Source organism: Rhipicephalus microplus, chromosome X, assembly GCF_043290135.1.
Source record: "Rhipicephalus microplus isolate Deutch F79 chromosome X, USDA_Rmic, whole genome shotgun sequence".
Taxonomy (NCBI): domain Eukaryota; kingdom Metazoa; phylum Arthropoda; class Arachnida; order Ixodida; family Ixodidae; genus Rhipicephalus; species Rhipicephalus microplus.
The window spans coordinates 225,756,871-225,770,971 of record NC_134710.1 but is presented as its reverse complement, the minus strand read 5'-3'; the positions used below and the strand labels follow the sequence as shown (position 1 = coordinate 225,770,971).

Below are 14,101 nucleotides of genomic sequence, written 5' to 3'. Positions count from 1 at the left end.
TTTTTTCAGCAATCCGTTGGCGTAGACCGGCGCAGCTACACATGATAAGCATTAACTGCTATTTCGTCTAGCTGAGCGCGCTTAGCTGGTTGCATGTAGTGAGTCGCCTGCTAAGCTCACTCCATCGGCGCCGCTTGTAACATACGCATGCATTTTCTATTACACAGTTCCATTTTTTTTTTTTTTTTTTCGTGCTTGCTCGACTCCGGATCGTACAGATGTGCGATAAATACTTTTGTTGGGCCAATGCAGCAGCGGCCTTTACATCCACGAGTGATACACAGTTTATTGAAGCGGTCCAGTGCACAAAGGCGCGGCTGCGAAAGGCGTGTTCTTACAGAACGCTTGCACTAGAGGTTACAGCACCAAGCCACACGTAGTGCTGAGGAGGCAGTTAATGGTTTATATTCTCTAAAACGTTTATCGTTGGTAGATTTGTCATGATGACCCACCGGCACGTTTGTCGGCAGCCATTATCATGTTCCCGCGTATTTATTTCTATGCAGACATTAAAAATACTTACGCTGAGGTTGCAGTAATCACTGCATGGTCTACTCTTGTAAAGGTAAAGGTGCAAAATGGGAAGTTCTTTACAGTAACATATTTGAAACCACACATAATCAAAAATTTTGAATATTGGAGATACTTTGAATATTTGAACTTTTCAATTATGGGGTAATCAAATAGAATGCAATATTCGACGAGCATTCAAAACTTCCTAATATTTGCTGTCCCTTAATCAAAAAAAAAGAAAACTTTTATGGCAGCGCGCAGAGTGGTACAGGGGCGTGAATGGCTTGAGCTTGTTCTTCAAAACCTTCACGTGGTGTTGACTGGATCAGGAGGCTCTTTGTGTCCTTTATTAAGTGACAATCTGCTCCTGCTTGTCTTAAACACAGTTTTTGTGAACAATCCTTACCAGTGCAGCAAAGTTCAGAATTCATTACCATGACTACAGCATACTTCAAAACATCATAAGAGTTGCAGCGCTAGCACGAATGTGCTAGAAGAAACAGACGAAAGTCGAGGCACGGAAGGCAAAGAGGACAACACGAGCGCTGAAAACCCTTAATATTTTTACCCTTATTATCATGAATTCAAACCAACTAGCCCAAATCGCCATTCTTCTTCATTGCATTTCTAGTACACAGGGCAGTCCTACTTTTTACCCTTATTATCATGAATTCAAACCAACTAGCCCAAATCGCCATTCTTCTTCAAAACATCAATTAGAAGAAATGTGCATCTAGGAGAGCACCGCTGTGTTAATATAATTAATGTGGTTGAGTGCCGTATTTCAGTGCGTGCCTTGTAAAGCACGTACAGAATTGCTGTACCTAGCCACATCAGCTTACCATCCAATGGGATGTTTCACTATTATTATTTAGATAATTTTCTAGAGTAGTTTTTTCATCTGAAATTGATCAATTTGCAGTAAGTGTGCTATAGAGTATAAGCAACTTCAACTTCTTGCTTAACTTCGAGTCAGTATTTTTTATTGTAAAAGCAGTTTTTCATGCATTTAGGGGGATTTGTTATTGGGTGATGTTTATTATAATATGGCGCTCTTTATTATTGTGTGTTATTTATTCATGCTTTATTACTAACTATGCTCAAATATTGCATTAAAAATTCGATAATTGCTAGCAATAAACCACATGTGTTGTTTGACCATAGTTACCTTCTGCAAAACATTTTGGGCTATAAATAAATTCTTTTGTAATATTTGCCTAAGGCCCCATTTTATTATTTTCATTACATTATTTCATTTTTGCTTGGCTAATGTTGGTCATTTTTCAGGATGAATTATCTCGGCTACAGAAGCAACGGTTTCCTGAATTGGCACTTATCTGTCCAACGTTAGAGTTGCCGCAGTACCAGGTAAGAATACGTATCATACTATATCTACTGTAGTTGCCTTAATGAAAAAAAAAAAAAAAAACTACCTTTCCCAGACCCTATTGCCTGACTTTTTCTGAAGTGCAGCTCCAATAAGCTGTGGTCATAGGCTAGTGCCTATCACCACAGCTTATGCATCTTTGTTTTCATTTATGACCACAGTTCATGCATCTTTGTTTTCATTATTTGCGACACATTTAAACAGTCTTGAAAACAGCTGCTTAAAAATGTGAATAGTGCCCTAAATGAGGTGCTCTATAATGAAGATGTCTGAGACATACATAATAGACTAATGATTTCATCGCAACCTGGCAAAACTGGCTCGAATGGTAACGCGGAACCCAGAAATAGCAGCTACCTAAAAAGGGCCGACAACTGATTTTTCTCAGACACCTTGCTCTCCCTTCTTTTTTTTTTTTTTCTGGACAATAAAAATCTCTCCCTCGGTAGTGGTTGAACTAGTGGCAACCGATTCCAAAAAAGTACGGATATTTTATAAAAACAATTTTTATATCTGAGAAGTCTTCAAAATACAAGTGCCTTTTCTAGCAATGCCAAGAATTTATAGCAGTTCACTGTTCCTTATGCTCAATGTTCTTTCGGTGGAGTGATTGCAACTGTGGTTAACCGCCTTCATTTTGCCATTTTCAACTTGTGTGTGAGTGTGTTTGATGGATCTAGAGGGTGGGGGGTAGGGGCAATTGCATCACCCTTCCTTAAAAAGAGCCTGTGTCTGCCTCCCCCATTCCCTCTATTGCCTGCCATCTACCTCCTACAACCAATTCAAACGAATAAGTGTAACCACTGTGAGCACACATTAACACTTCTTATGCTGGAGATGGGGTTCTTGTGCTAGTAAAAGAAAAAAAGTTAGGACCCTGCCCCCCCCCCTCTCCGCTGTTACTTCAAGCTACCACTCCCTCTAAAAGGAGTGGCTGGATCTGCCCGTGGTGTTGAGGGGGAGCTGGTAGAATGTTTTCCAATGTTCGTTGTCACGTGGAGTCCATTTACCTCATGGACCAAGTGCTTTTGGTACGTCTTTAAACCCTTTAATGCCGGAATTATGAAACTGTTCGAGAGAAGAATTCGTTTTTAATTTTTCTGATTTAAATAGCTCCTCTTACCTAATTTTGCAGTTAAATTGACCAAAATACAGCCCTAATGCATACTGCTAGGTATGTCGTGAATTCGCAACAACCGGCATTTAAGCCAATATGCCTCAATACAGAGATGTGCTCAGAGCCAAATTTTGAAAAGGCTATTCTTTTGGGTCATCGGGTGACAGCTTGTCGTCACTGTTGTTTAATTGCAAGTTTGACAAGATTTCTTCCACAATGGTCACGTGACGTTTCAGCAACCAGGTGAGACCCTTAGACCTCGCCACCTAATATAACCAACTTCTTGGGAGTTGAAAGAGTGACATGAATTTTAAGGCCCTGAGAAATTAAAAATCTAGCATGTCATTAGGGGAAGCCAGTCTGTTATGATTTTTCTGTGTCGTGAAAAGATTGCTCTGCTCAACAGTGTGAAGGCTTCGCAAAAGATTCCTTGAACTATTCAATGAAGCCTCCGACTATGTCCCACTCTGGAAGAGCTGCTTTCAAATGTAGAATTTGCCGTTGTTCTTGACAGTCTGAGAACGGCATGTTTGGGCAGCCTCCACCTTTACATTGGCTTTGTTTTGCATAATAGTGCTTAACTTGCTCAGAGGAATGATGAATGCTTCTGCGACCGATTACTTCTTTTTGCCAGCCTCCACACGCCGAATGATGTTGGTTTTGGTTGTCAAGTCCAAGTTTTTTCAATCTTTTACATCCATGGCGACCAGCGTCATCAGATACCACGCACACCGTGATCGCGCCGGTTGCGCATGAGCAAGCACGAGCACACTATACTCTAACAAAGCAACGGGAAATGTGTGACTGCTTCTGCTTAAACTGGTCAAAAAATGCTCTCGGCAATGGCACTGGGGCTTTCATAACAGGCAGACGCAACATTAGTTTAAAAGAAAAACACTAGGGGGAAAAAAACGCTAGCAGTGTACAGTTCGCAAAGGCATGCTCTTGAAGATCTGAATTAGCCACCATTGCATGGGGCGCCGATGGCAATAGATTATATTGAGGTTTGCAGCACAAACACAAAAATGCTGGAAGCGTACAGAAGGCGAGAGACAACACAGCGCTCGTGTTATCCCTTCTTGCCTTCCGTTCCTCGCCTTCTGTGTGCTTTTCCCCCAGCACTTTTGTGCTTGCACTGCAACCCTCAATACAATGGAATTTTACGAACTAGCCCAAATAACCATTCTTCTTCAATGGAAATAGATCTTGGACTATGCTTTTGGCGATTGCATGTTTGAGTGCTTGGATGCAGGCACATTTTCGGCATGTGTGCATAAAGTGGTTGCTTAATTTCTTAGAAATGCAACCGCATTGTAATCCTTGTCACGTCTCTGGCACGGCGAAGCCTTAACTAACTTTGAATCTCCAAAAAAGAAAATTTTAAAAATTGAAAAGTATCGCAGTGCACCTTTACCTTGATAAATACGCGACACAACCAGCTGCACTGTGGTGACATTTCTTTTTATTTCGACACTAATCTTATGTAGTTAAATGCCAGAAGGCCACAAAGTGCTGTCACTCAGACTTGTTCGAACTTGAGTCCGACGACATCAGTTTCCTCACTAGTTACGTCCCAGAGTGCATCGTTCTCCTTCCATCCAATGCATTGCTGATAAAGCGTTTGCGGAAAGACTTGCATACCATCTCTTACGGGAGAGACTTACTAGCTAACGACGACACCCAGCCACAATCGATCGCAAGCGGTGGACGTCGTAGGCAGCCAGTAGGGGTCTTGGGATTGTCACTCAGCATTCAAGGGACTGTCTAACGCTCGGAAAAATTTTGCTGATTGTGGCGAAAATGAAAAGATCATTCATCACATCGGCGACAACAAGCATGCTTTCGTGCCAGAAAAAGAAATTATAATTTTGACTTGATGTTGAAAGCCGATAAAAAATTACCACTAGCGTCACCCAACAGCGAATGTGGTCAATCTTGACAGTCTTTTGGTAGGACAAGAAATCCTCGCAGGAAGATTTAGTTTGCTTAACGCTTTGGCCCGTAAACAGCCCTGAAGTCCATAAAATTTTTAAAAACAGATATATGTTCAGTTTTTCTTTGCAAACATGCTGCCACAAATTGCAAATACGTGCTATAATAAGGAAGTTACAGGGGTTAGAACATCGGTTTAAGCTGGTTTCGAATTTTCACGTGGCCTTGCTCCCCTTCTCCCTTCCATGAAGGGGAAGGCGTAGCTTATCGTCGTGACTCCACCCACTTCGGCAATGTTACACCACGTCAGCGGTTGACATCATCGGCGCACTCGATCAGTCGCAATGCACTTCCGCTTGCTGCGAAGCGTGGTTGTTTGTTTAGCGTTTGCCGCACCAGCCGCTGGTCAACCGTGTAACTGTCAGGTGCGAAGTGTCGACTACAAACGATCAGGTCCCCGACGTACGTCGCTGGATGGCCAAATCGCTTCAGCCATGCAGCGCGCAGGGCCCCATCATGAGGCACCCACTGCCGATGCTTCTCCGCTGCCCAGTCGCTCAATTAGCAGGTGACAGAGCAACGCTTTTTACTCGTGTTGCTCATGTCAAGGGCGAAGTACGTCCGTACGTGCGCACATGCGCTGTGGTTGAGCGAGGAGTGTACACGTTCACGCGATAACTGCGAGGCTGGTTCTTTCATCGCAGTGCCAAGAAACAAGGGTCAGTTTCGTAGGTGTTGGGTGGGAACAGGAACTGACGTTGACTTGAGTTATGTTTTTTCACACCTGATTTAGACCAACCGGCGAGCTGCGTGCTATGTCATGTCGCCGATCGCCGAGTTGACGTCACTGCGCATGCAAGGGGTTGGTCAGGCGTAGGAAAGATACGCGGGAATTGTTTTTCGAAAGAGAGGCTCTGTGCAGCGCGCAGCGCTGTAATAATAGGGAAACGTGATCGCTGCGGTCTCGTTGCATGATCTCGTTGCGTGATCTCTCTGCGTGATCGCTGCGGTGTGTTCGCTTGCCTGCATGCCTGCCTGCAAACGGCGGAAAACATGAGCACGGCATCCACCGCCGTTCATGAGAACAACAAAAATGTGTGTGCCTGCGTAAAACGACCGCTAAGGTATTTGTTTTATCAATAAGCAAAACTTGATAAAGCCTGCAAAAAGCACGCACATTTTCAGTTTTTGACTTTCACCGGCAGCAACCAATGTTGTGGGCACTCATCCCACCAATGGAAGAAGACAGAATGCAGAAAGGAAAATTCTTCTTTAAAAATTTCTAATTACTTTCCAGAAACCACTGTGAGGTTAGACACTTCACATGGTATGCTTTTTATTGCGACAATAAACGGGAGAGCAATGAAGGACGGTAGACAGTCCCCTTCACTCATTGTAGAGTTCGCGCATGGGATCTTTGAAGGGTTTATTCAGCACTACGTGCAGTAGCTGGAGGATTGATGTTAGTCCCCCTGGGGTCACGACAAGGTTCGTTTTGCAATCTGACAGAGCTCTCTTTACATCGGCCTTGAGGTGGTCTCGAAGTGAGTTAGCACCAACATGCTCGGTCGCTGAAAAAGTGCACCGGTTCGGCGATTCCACACGAGTTGGATCCACTCAAGCTTGAGGGACTCATTCATGAACACTTTTTTGTTTGCTGTCATGATAGAATATCGGTGGAAGTCTTCTTTTGCTAGCCCTTTTATCTTGAAAATGATATAAGGGGGCAGCTTCTTTCCATTGACTATGCATGCGAGCATCACTGTAAATTGCAAATGCTCATTACCCGTTGTCATAAGCTTCACCTGCTTGGATCCTTTAGCGGTCACAGTCCGGTTCGAAGGCATATTGAACCAGATCTGGGTTTTGTCAGGGTTGCCCATGTGTCTCATCATGTAGCAATGCTGTCAGCGAAGCCCGCTGACGAAACTCTGATACTCGATCAGCTTGTTATCGAACTGTTTGGGAAGTTTTTGCCACATGGAAGTACACCTCAGCGCAAAGCCCTTTTGCTTCATAAATCGGCGTACCCACGATGGCGACTCTTTCAATTGCGCCCTCATGAGCCCACAGTCGAGCGCTATCCCTATAGCTTTCATACGGATGCACTCCGCTGTTATGGGTAGCGACCTTGCTCGTAGCTCCTGGACGAATTCAGCGAGTAGGGTTTCCACTTCGGGGTGCACTGCAGTCCGTCCACGAAACGAAGTTGTTTTTTGATGCTGCAGGATGGGATGCGCTGCTTTTGGCTCCTCCAGTATTGGACACTTTTCTCCGATGCACCATCGAATTCCCATTGGGCCGCCAGGTTGCCTTGTGCTTTGGTATACTTGTTAACGTTTTTCTTAAAGACTATTGTAAACTGACATCGACTACCATTAATTTTTAATGGAAATAAAAAAAGAAAACAGCAGACTGTCAAAAATAACTGAAGCAAAGTGGCAATTCTAGTACATTGTAGGCCTTGCCTATTCTTGCCCAACGCTGCCCCTGCTCTTGCGCAACAGAAGAAATCTTCTGCAAAGGCATTGTATATTAGTAGATTTCTTTTTGAATGCAGTAGACTCTCATTAAATGAAATTTGAAGGGACAGGAAAAATGTGTTCCATTTAGCAGGAGTCCCATTTACTGAGAGTTGAACAGGGGTACAGATTACAAGTACGAAACCAATCATATCAGAGGCAGTTCTTCTAATCAAGCAGCAGTTCCGTTTAACAGATTTCCGTTTTCTGAGAGTCCACTGTAGTGCCTTTATGCGATGATTCTGTAGCACTTTCAAAAAGATATAATAGCCAGTGACTTGACAGTGCCTAACTTCTAGAAAAGGGCAGACTTGGATGTGCATTGCTTTTCTTATTCTATTTCAGAAGTACAATGGTCTGCTCAAATCACAGTGGGAGCTGATCGCTTTTGACACTGAGGCCTATGGACCACAGCTCAAGACAAAATTGTGTGCAGAGGACATGACAGTCACTGTACGTGTTCAGATTTGTTTCTTTTTTATGTGTGGCTGCATTGCTTTGGCATGTTTTTTCTTAGACATTTTGGTTACATCTTGCTAGTTAACAATACAGTGATGGAAATGTTGCTCCATACTGCTCCACATTGTATTTTTGTTAGTAGTTGCTCTAAAACTGCTTCGAAATGACACTGAAAATGAAAATGACTAACTTTTATTGTTTGACCAACTCGTTGAATGTATTATGAATGAAAGCTTTGAATGGGTTACAGTCGCCGACTGATTTTTCGAACTCCGAAAATTCGGACCTGTTTTCTATTTCGGACTTTAAAAGTGCACCATCAGGGCTCCCAGAGGGTCAATGCATTTTTTGGACCGATCTTTCGGACGAATTTGCCCCCGAAAGTTTGATTTTTCGGACTAAATCGCTTGTTTTGAGCTGCGCCACGAACCTGTAAAGACGCCGCCATGTTGGATTTTCCGCCGGCTTGACTAAGCTTAGTGTCTTAATTTGAAAATGGCTTTCTTGCCCCCAAGATTGTAGAGCAAACGTCATATTTTAAGTTTCAGAGGCTGTGTCTGCTTTAGAAAACGTGGCACGGCACCATTTTTTCGTCTTCGGTCAACCATAGTACAGTGCCATAGTATCACCTTCACACCTCAGCAAATGATGTGCCTGGCGTTCAAAACTTTTTTTTCCCTTCAATATAACACTGCACACGCGTTCAACACGCAGTGTGGAATATAATATATGCTTGAGTCAATGACCTTCTAAGCAATGCCTTGACAATAAGGTGGTAATGTTGTAGGCCCGTGTGCTCAGATTTGGGTGCACGTTAAAGAACCCCAGGTGGTCTAAATTTCCGGAGCCCTCCACTATGGCGTCTCTCATAATCATATAGTGGTTTTGGGACGTTAAACCCTACATATCAATCAATCAATTGACAATAAGGCGGCTGCAGCCGAAAATACTATGCAGTTCATTGTTACGGGCACACCAGCAGCAGGCGCTGGCTGCACGATCCCTCAAACAGCCATGTGGGACTTCCACTTGTGCCCTCTCTAGGTGGTGAAAGTTGCAAATAAGGGATCTCCCTTGTTTGATCAGATTCAACTAAGAAGTTTCTGTCACTGTACTGATAGGGCACGCAATGCTTGTAACCCCCCCCCCCCCTTTTTTTTTGTAGGAGTATACAGTAGATGCAACCAAGGACCTGGATGGGCTCCTCATGAATATTGTCCGATACAGCTCTACCTGTTGCGGTCACCTGATCCGCATAAGGGCTGTTTTTGTCTCCAAGGTAAACAGACAGCTGCATGCTTCTCTAAATAAAGATTCTACAATTATTTCAATTAGTGCTTATCTGATAAACAGCAAGAATTACTGTATAGCAAAGTCATTACTGCCAAGCTGTGCCTGTATTTAGCTGTGTACTTTATAAGGAACAGTCACATTGTGAAAGATCATGAAGTCCTTGATTTTCTCCTGCAGCCCAGTTACTGATATAGTACTCTGAACATGGAGCTGGGCTCTAACTTCAAGCAGAAAGGTGTATTCGTTAAACTATTGTAAGTGTTTATTTTCCAGCAATAATGTTGGACTTTGGAGATGAAAGGCTCTGGTTTTTGCTGCGACTTGGAACATAGCAGTAGTGTGCTGGACTGGGGTGGTTGGTATATTATTGTAGTGATCCCACTCCTTTGCTAAAGTGCCTAAAATCAGATTTACTGGGCTATCCTGATAATATCAACGTAAATTGCACCAAACTGCAGCGAAGTCAGACTTGGGAGCGTCTATTACCGGCACTAGCCACGCTGGTGTGTCAATGCATGTGCACCTTGTTCTCCGGCCCACCAAAGTCACATTCACGTACCTGTTTTATGACACTGAATAAACAATGATAGCGCATGCATCCTAAAATCCATGTTGCTATATTTAGTGCCGACGCAACTCTATTGAGCAAGTCCACTTAACGGTGAAACGCACTCTCCACCGGGGCTCACTACGTCTAGTCCAATCGGTAGCGTGAAATTCTGGCAGCAATTCATCAGTGGACGTTGCCCGTTCTAGGAACGTTGCTGATAGCTCGTTTTAACAGTTGCGCAGCATGTAATAAAGCAATTTTTATTAGTAACTGCACGCGTGCCGCCAGAATGTTTGTTATATATATTTGTGGAAATCTCGACCTAATTTTGAGTGCTCCGCATCTACAGAACGACGCATTAATGGTGGGAATGCATTTACACTTTTCCTCTAATATACTTTATCCATATATAATCATACAGAAGAGCTTTTTCGTAATTCCTTCCATCAGCACATCCGCGTTTAAAATGACTGCGGTTGTAAAAGCCCCTAAAAGATTCAATCCTAACTCGAGGTTTCTAAGGTCCAAATTGAAAATTCTCGTGTGCTTTCTAATAAATTGAATACCATTAATAAAAGTATGACTCTTAGTTGGAGCAGTCACAATTTGATTTTAATATGCACAGCTATAGTGAGGCCATCGTTCTGGCGGCTCTGGTGTCGAAAGGCCTGTGAAGCGGCTACGCCTTGTTGCACGTCCTTGTTGCCTTGTTGCGCCCCGCCGCGGTGGTCTAGTGGCTAAGGTACTCGGCTGCTGACCCGCAGGTCGCGGGATCGAATCCCGGCTGCGGCGGCTGCATTTCCGTTGGAGGCGGAAATGTTGTAGGCCCGTGTGCTCAGATTTGGGTGCACGTTAAAGAACCCCAGGTGGTCGAAATTTCCGGAGCCCTCCACTACGGCGCCTCTCATAATCATATGGTGGTTTTGGGACGTTAAACCCCGCATATCATCATCATTGTTGCCTTGTTGCCTCTCTCTTTCTAGGGTCATTAGCTGATGGTAAAAAAAAAAAAAAAATTGAACATCACGACGTCGCATTTACTGCTTCGTTTTGAAGGGAGGAGGGAAGGCTGTTGCGTCACAAAAGGCCATTCACCAGGCCCCATACCGAATTTTAGTTAGACAGTGGAAGTTGCTGGTTGTCTGATATGGAACATTTTGTCCCAAAAATGTTTCAAACGGTTCATCACGAGTGGAGAAAACGAGGTTTTTGAAGCGGTGCGAAATGAGGATCAGAGGAGGCGAGCTTGAAACCCTTGCTGCTCCTCCGCGTAGCCTTCGCAAGCCAAATCTCTTCCCCACCCTCTCAGGCATCCGACCAAAAGGTCACGTATGAAACCATTTCAGCAAATAGATTGATCGTTATTTCAAGCATGAAAACCATTTCAGCAAATAGATTGATCATTATCTTTTTATCCAGCGTTCTCAGTTACGCGATATTGGATCTAGAAGATACAATTTGTTAGATTCACTTACGCTCTTAGCAATGTATGTGTTACAACAAATTGCATTGTTATACTAAATAATAAGGCTTGACTTCATTCGCGAGAAGCGCTAGTGGTGGGGTTGCCATTTCCAAGGTCCATGTACTCGCCCCACTCACCGCACTCGCAAAAACTTCCTGCATGTGCGCTGTTTGATATCCGTGACTTGGCTGACTAGAGACCCTCGAAACATTTGTTGCCTGCTGATGCACATACAGATAGAATCAGACTTGTCTAAGGTGCCCAGTCGGTCGCTCCAGCTGGCATTTTCTTCAGAAATATGTAAAGTTTCTTCACGCTGAAACTGAGCTGTGCTAAAGCAATAGAATTTTACCATACTGTGTGTTGGGCTATGATGTTTGTGTCAACGAAAGCTTGTAACTAATGTGAGATTGAAGCCGCGGCCAACAGCAGCATCGACAGGCATGCGCTCCCCTGCTCTAGACAAGTGTGATTCTATCTGTACAGCACGAACAGCATGTAGGAATGGACCTCTAAAATGTGGCGACGATGGTGTGGCTGCTTTGCGATCAAGGCTCAGTGCATACCCTTATATGGCCGCTATAGAAGGCGAAGCACTTTTCTCGCAGTGTGTTCACATTGAGAGTACAAGGTAGAAGGGTATACCAGCCGTGAATAGCACAGGTTCCTCTCTGCTTCAGTGGGACGCGATGTGCCAGGGGATGTTTTCAATTGGGACATTGCACAAAACAACGGCCAGTGGCGTAGCGAGGAGGGGGGGGGGGGGGGCACATTGGAAACTTGCCCCCCTTCCCGTGCTACAAAATTGTTTTCGCCATGGCATATATAGCGCACAGTAACTTTTTTTGCCTTTTGTATTTTTGGCTACACCCCTGGGGAGGGCAAAAGCCAGTCGAGAATGTTCATTTTAAAAAACCACAGCATATCCACGGAGTGAATGTTGATGAGTGAAACGAAGCGTCCGTCCATCCACCTGCCTGTGTGTCCGTTCGTCCATGCGTCCGATCGCGTTTCAGAATGCAGATAGCGCACGAGTAACACCAATGAGACGCGAGTCAAAGAAGCTGTGCGCAAGCATCTTCAAAGGGCCAGCCGCTCTGCTCCGTCCATACTCCACCAACGATCCGTCACCTACGACTATCTAGGAGACTGAGAAAGGCACTCGTCGGCAAAGCACGCGCAGCAGCCAATCGGAGAGTAGAGGCAGAATAACACCATCTAGCAAGTGAGACGAGAAATGGTCATCCATTTCTTTTGCGTTCTTTTCTTTCTCGCCTTTTCTCAGTTACGGGTGACTAGTCACAAGGTTAGACTATAAGGAGCTTTGCCCCTAAAACAAAATGAATCTTGCCTTCAAGTTCTTTTAGGTGTATGCATGAGGTACCCTGTAGATTTTGTTTTGTGCACTGCTTTTTAGAGGACACGGTAAGAGTTTTATGAAGTATAGACAGAATGCCCTAGCCACATAAAATGTTGTGGCAAATGGAAAATGAAATTTGTTAAATTGTGTACAGTCAAACATGGTTATATCGAACACACATATATCGAACGCACATATATAGAATTTTCGGGTATATCGAACGCTCAATTTGTTCCCTTCAAATTGCTTTGTAATGGTATAGAAATTCGCACATTTATATCAAATGGTATTTTTACACGCCTTTGGATATATCGAACGCCGCGCAAGCTAGAAGGTGCGCGGTGGCACTCTCCCCCTGCGATCTCCGCATCAGCGCGTCTTCTGTCACCCATAGTATCATAAGGCCTCCCAAAAATACCTCAGCACTACACACACCAATAGGGCGCAATGGCTCTCCACTCACTCCGCAGAACGTCGAAGTTTTATCCAGGTAAAAAACAACTTTCTGCCCTAACACGTCTTTAAAGGAAGCACTCGTCACGAAAATCGTTGCACCTGTGTCCACCAAGGCCATCACAGGCACATGATCCACCAAAACACGCACTTTGTTTTTAAACATACACACAGGAGGTATTTGTCTCAGTAGCACGTTTCCAGCGACCTCACCCCCATTGGCCGCGCTGGCTAGTTTTCCGGTGGCGAAGAGGGCGCTTTGCGACGCAGCGGTGAAGGAGAACGATGAGCACGAGGTCGCGGTGGGGGCGTTAAACTCCTGTGAGATGCCGGGGAGTGGTTGCGGAAGCTGCTGGGCCAATAGTTGTCATCAGGTGGTATGTGGGCCGGCCGCCGGACACCATGAGGCTGTTCGAAGGGTCGTGAAAAGTCAGATGGTTGGTGATATCGAGGAGTCACCCGACGGTTGCAAAATCGCGATATGTGGCCTGGCACACCGCAGGAATAGCACACCGGCCGAGGTCAAAACGTCGGTTGCTCGTCGATGATTAGGGCGTCATCATTTGCTCTTGTGTGACGGATGTACTGGTTGGGTGAGTCGTACCGAGACGTCGGGTGTCGAGGAGGCATGCGCTGAGAGCGTCGGTCATACCGCGACGCGGGAAATCTGGTTGTCATTCTTGACTGCGGGGCTGGGCTGTACTCCACAGTTGCCGCGCTCATCGTCGGTTGCCATGGGGTCAAAGGAGGCACATCCATAGCCTCACGTGGCAGACACAACTCGCGATGGTCAGCTGTCGAACACGACATTTCTCGGTGGGACAGTTCCTCACGAACAATCTGTCAAATGGTAGAAAAAAGGTCGAGGCCAGGATTCGTGTCCACACTGGCAACAGTTGTAACATTAGCCAGCCGACCAAACTTGGGCGCAATTCGACGCATCTTGAGCGTTTCAAACGTTCGGCAATGCTGAATGACGTCGAACACAGAACTGAGGCTTTCTTTTCCAATTAGAAAATTATACACGTCCTCAGCAATCCCCTTGAGCAG

General features: G+C 44.8%; 1 protein-coding gene across 5 annotated transcripts in view; it reads left to right on the top strand.

Annotated features, from left to right (window-relative positions):
* Positions 1–14,101, top strand: part of LOC119187516 (serine/threonine-protein kinase 31) — a 280,654-nt gene that overhangs the window by 205,832 nt on the left and 60,721 nt on the right. For all 5 annotated transcript variants that reach the window (XM_075878712.1, XM_075878711.1, XM_037435655.2 and 2 more), the window contains 3 exons: positions 1,801–1,881; positions 7,817–7,924; positions 9,096–9,209. In XM_075878712.1, coding sequence (XP_075734827.1) covers positions 1,801–1,881; positions 7,817–7,924; positions 9,096–9,209 — 303 coding nt within the window. The remainder of the gene's footprint in view (positions 1–1,800; positions 1,882–7,816; positions 7,925–9,095; positions 9,210–14,101) is intronic.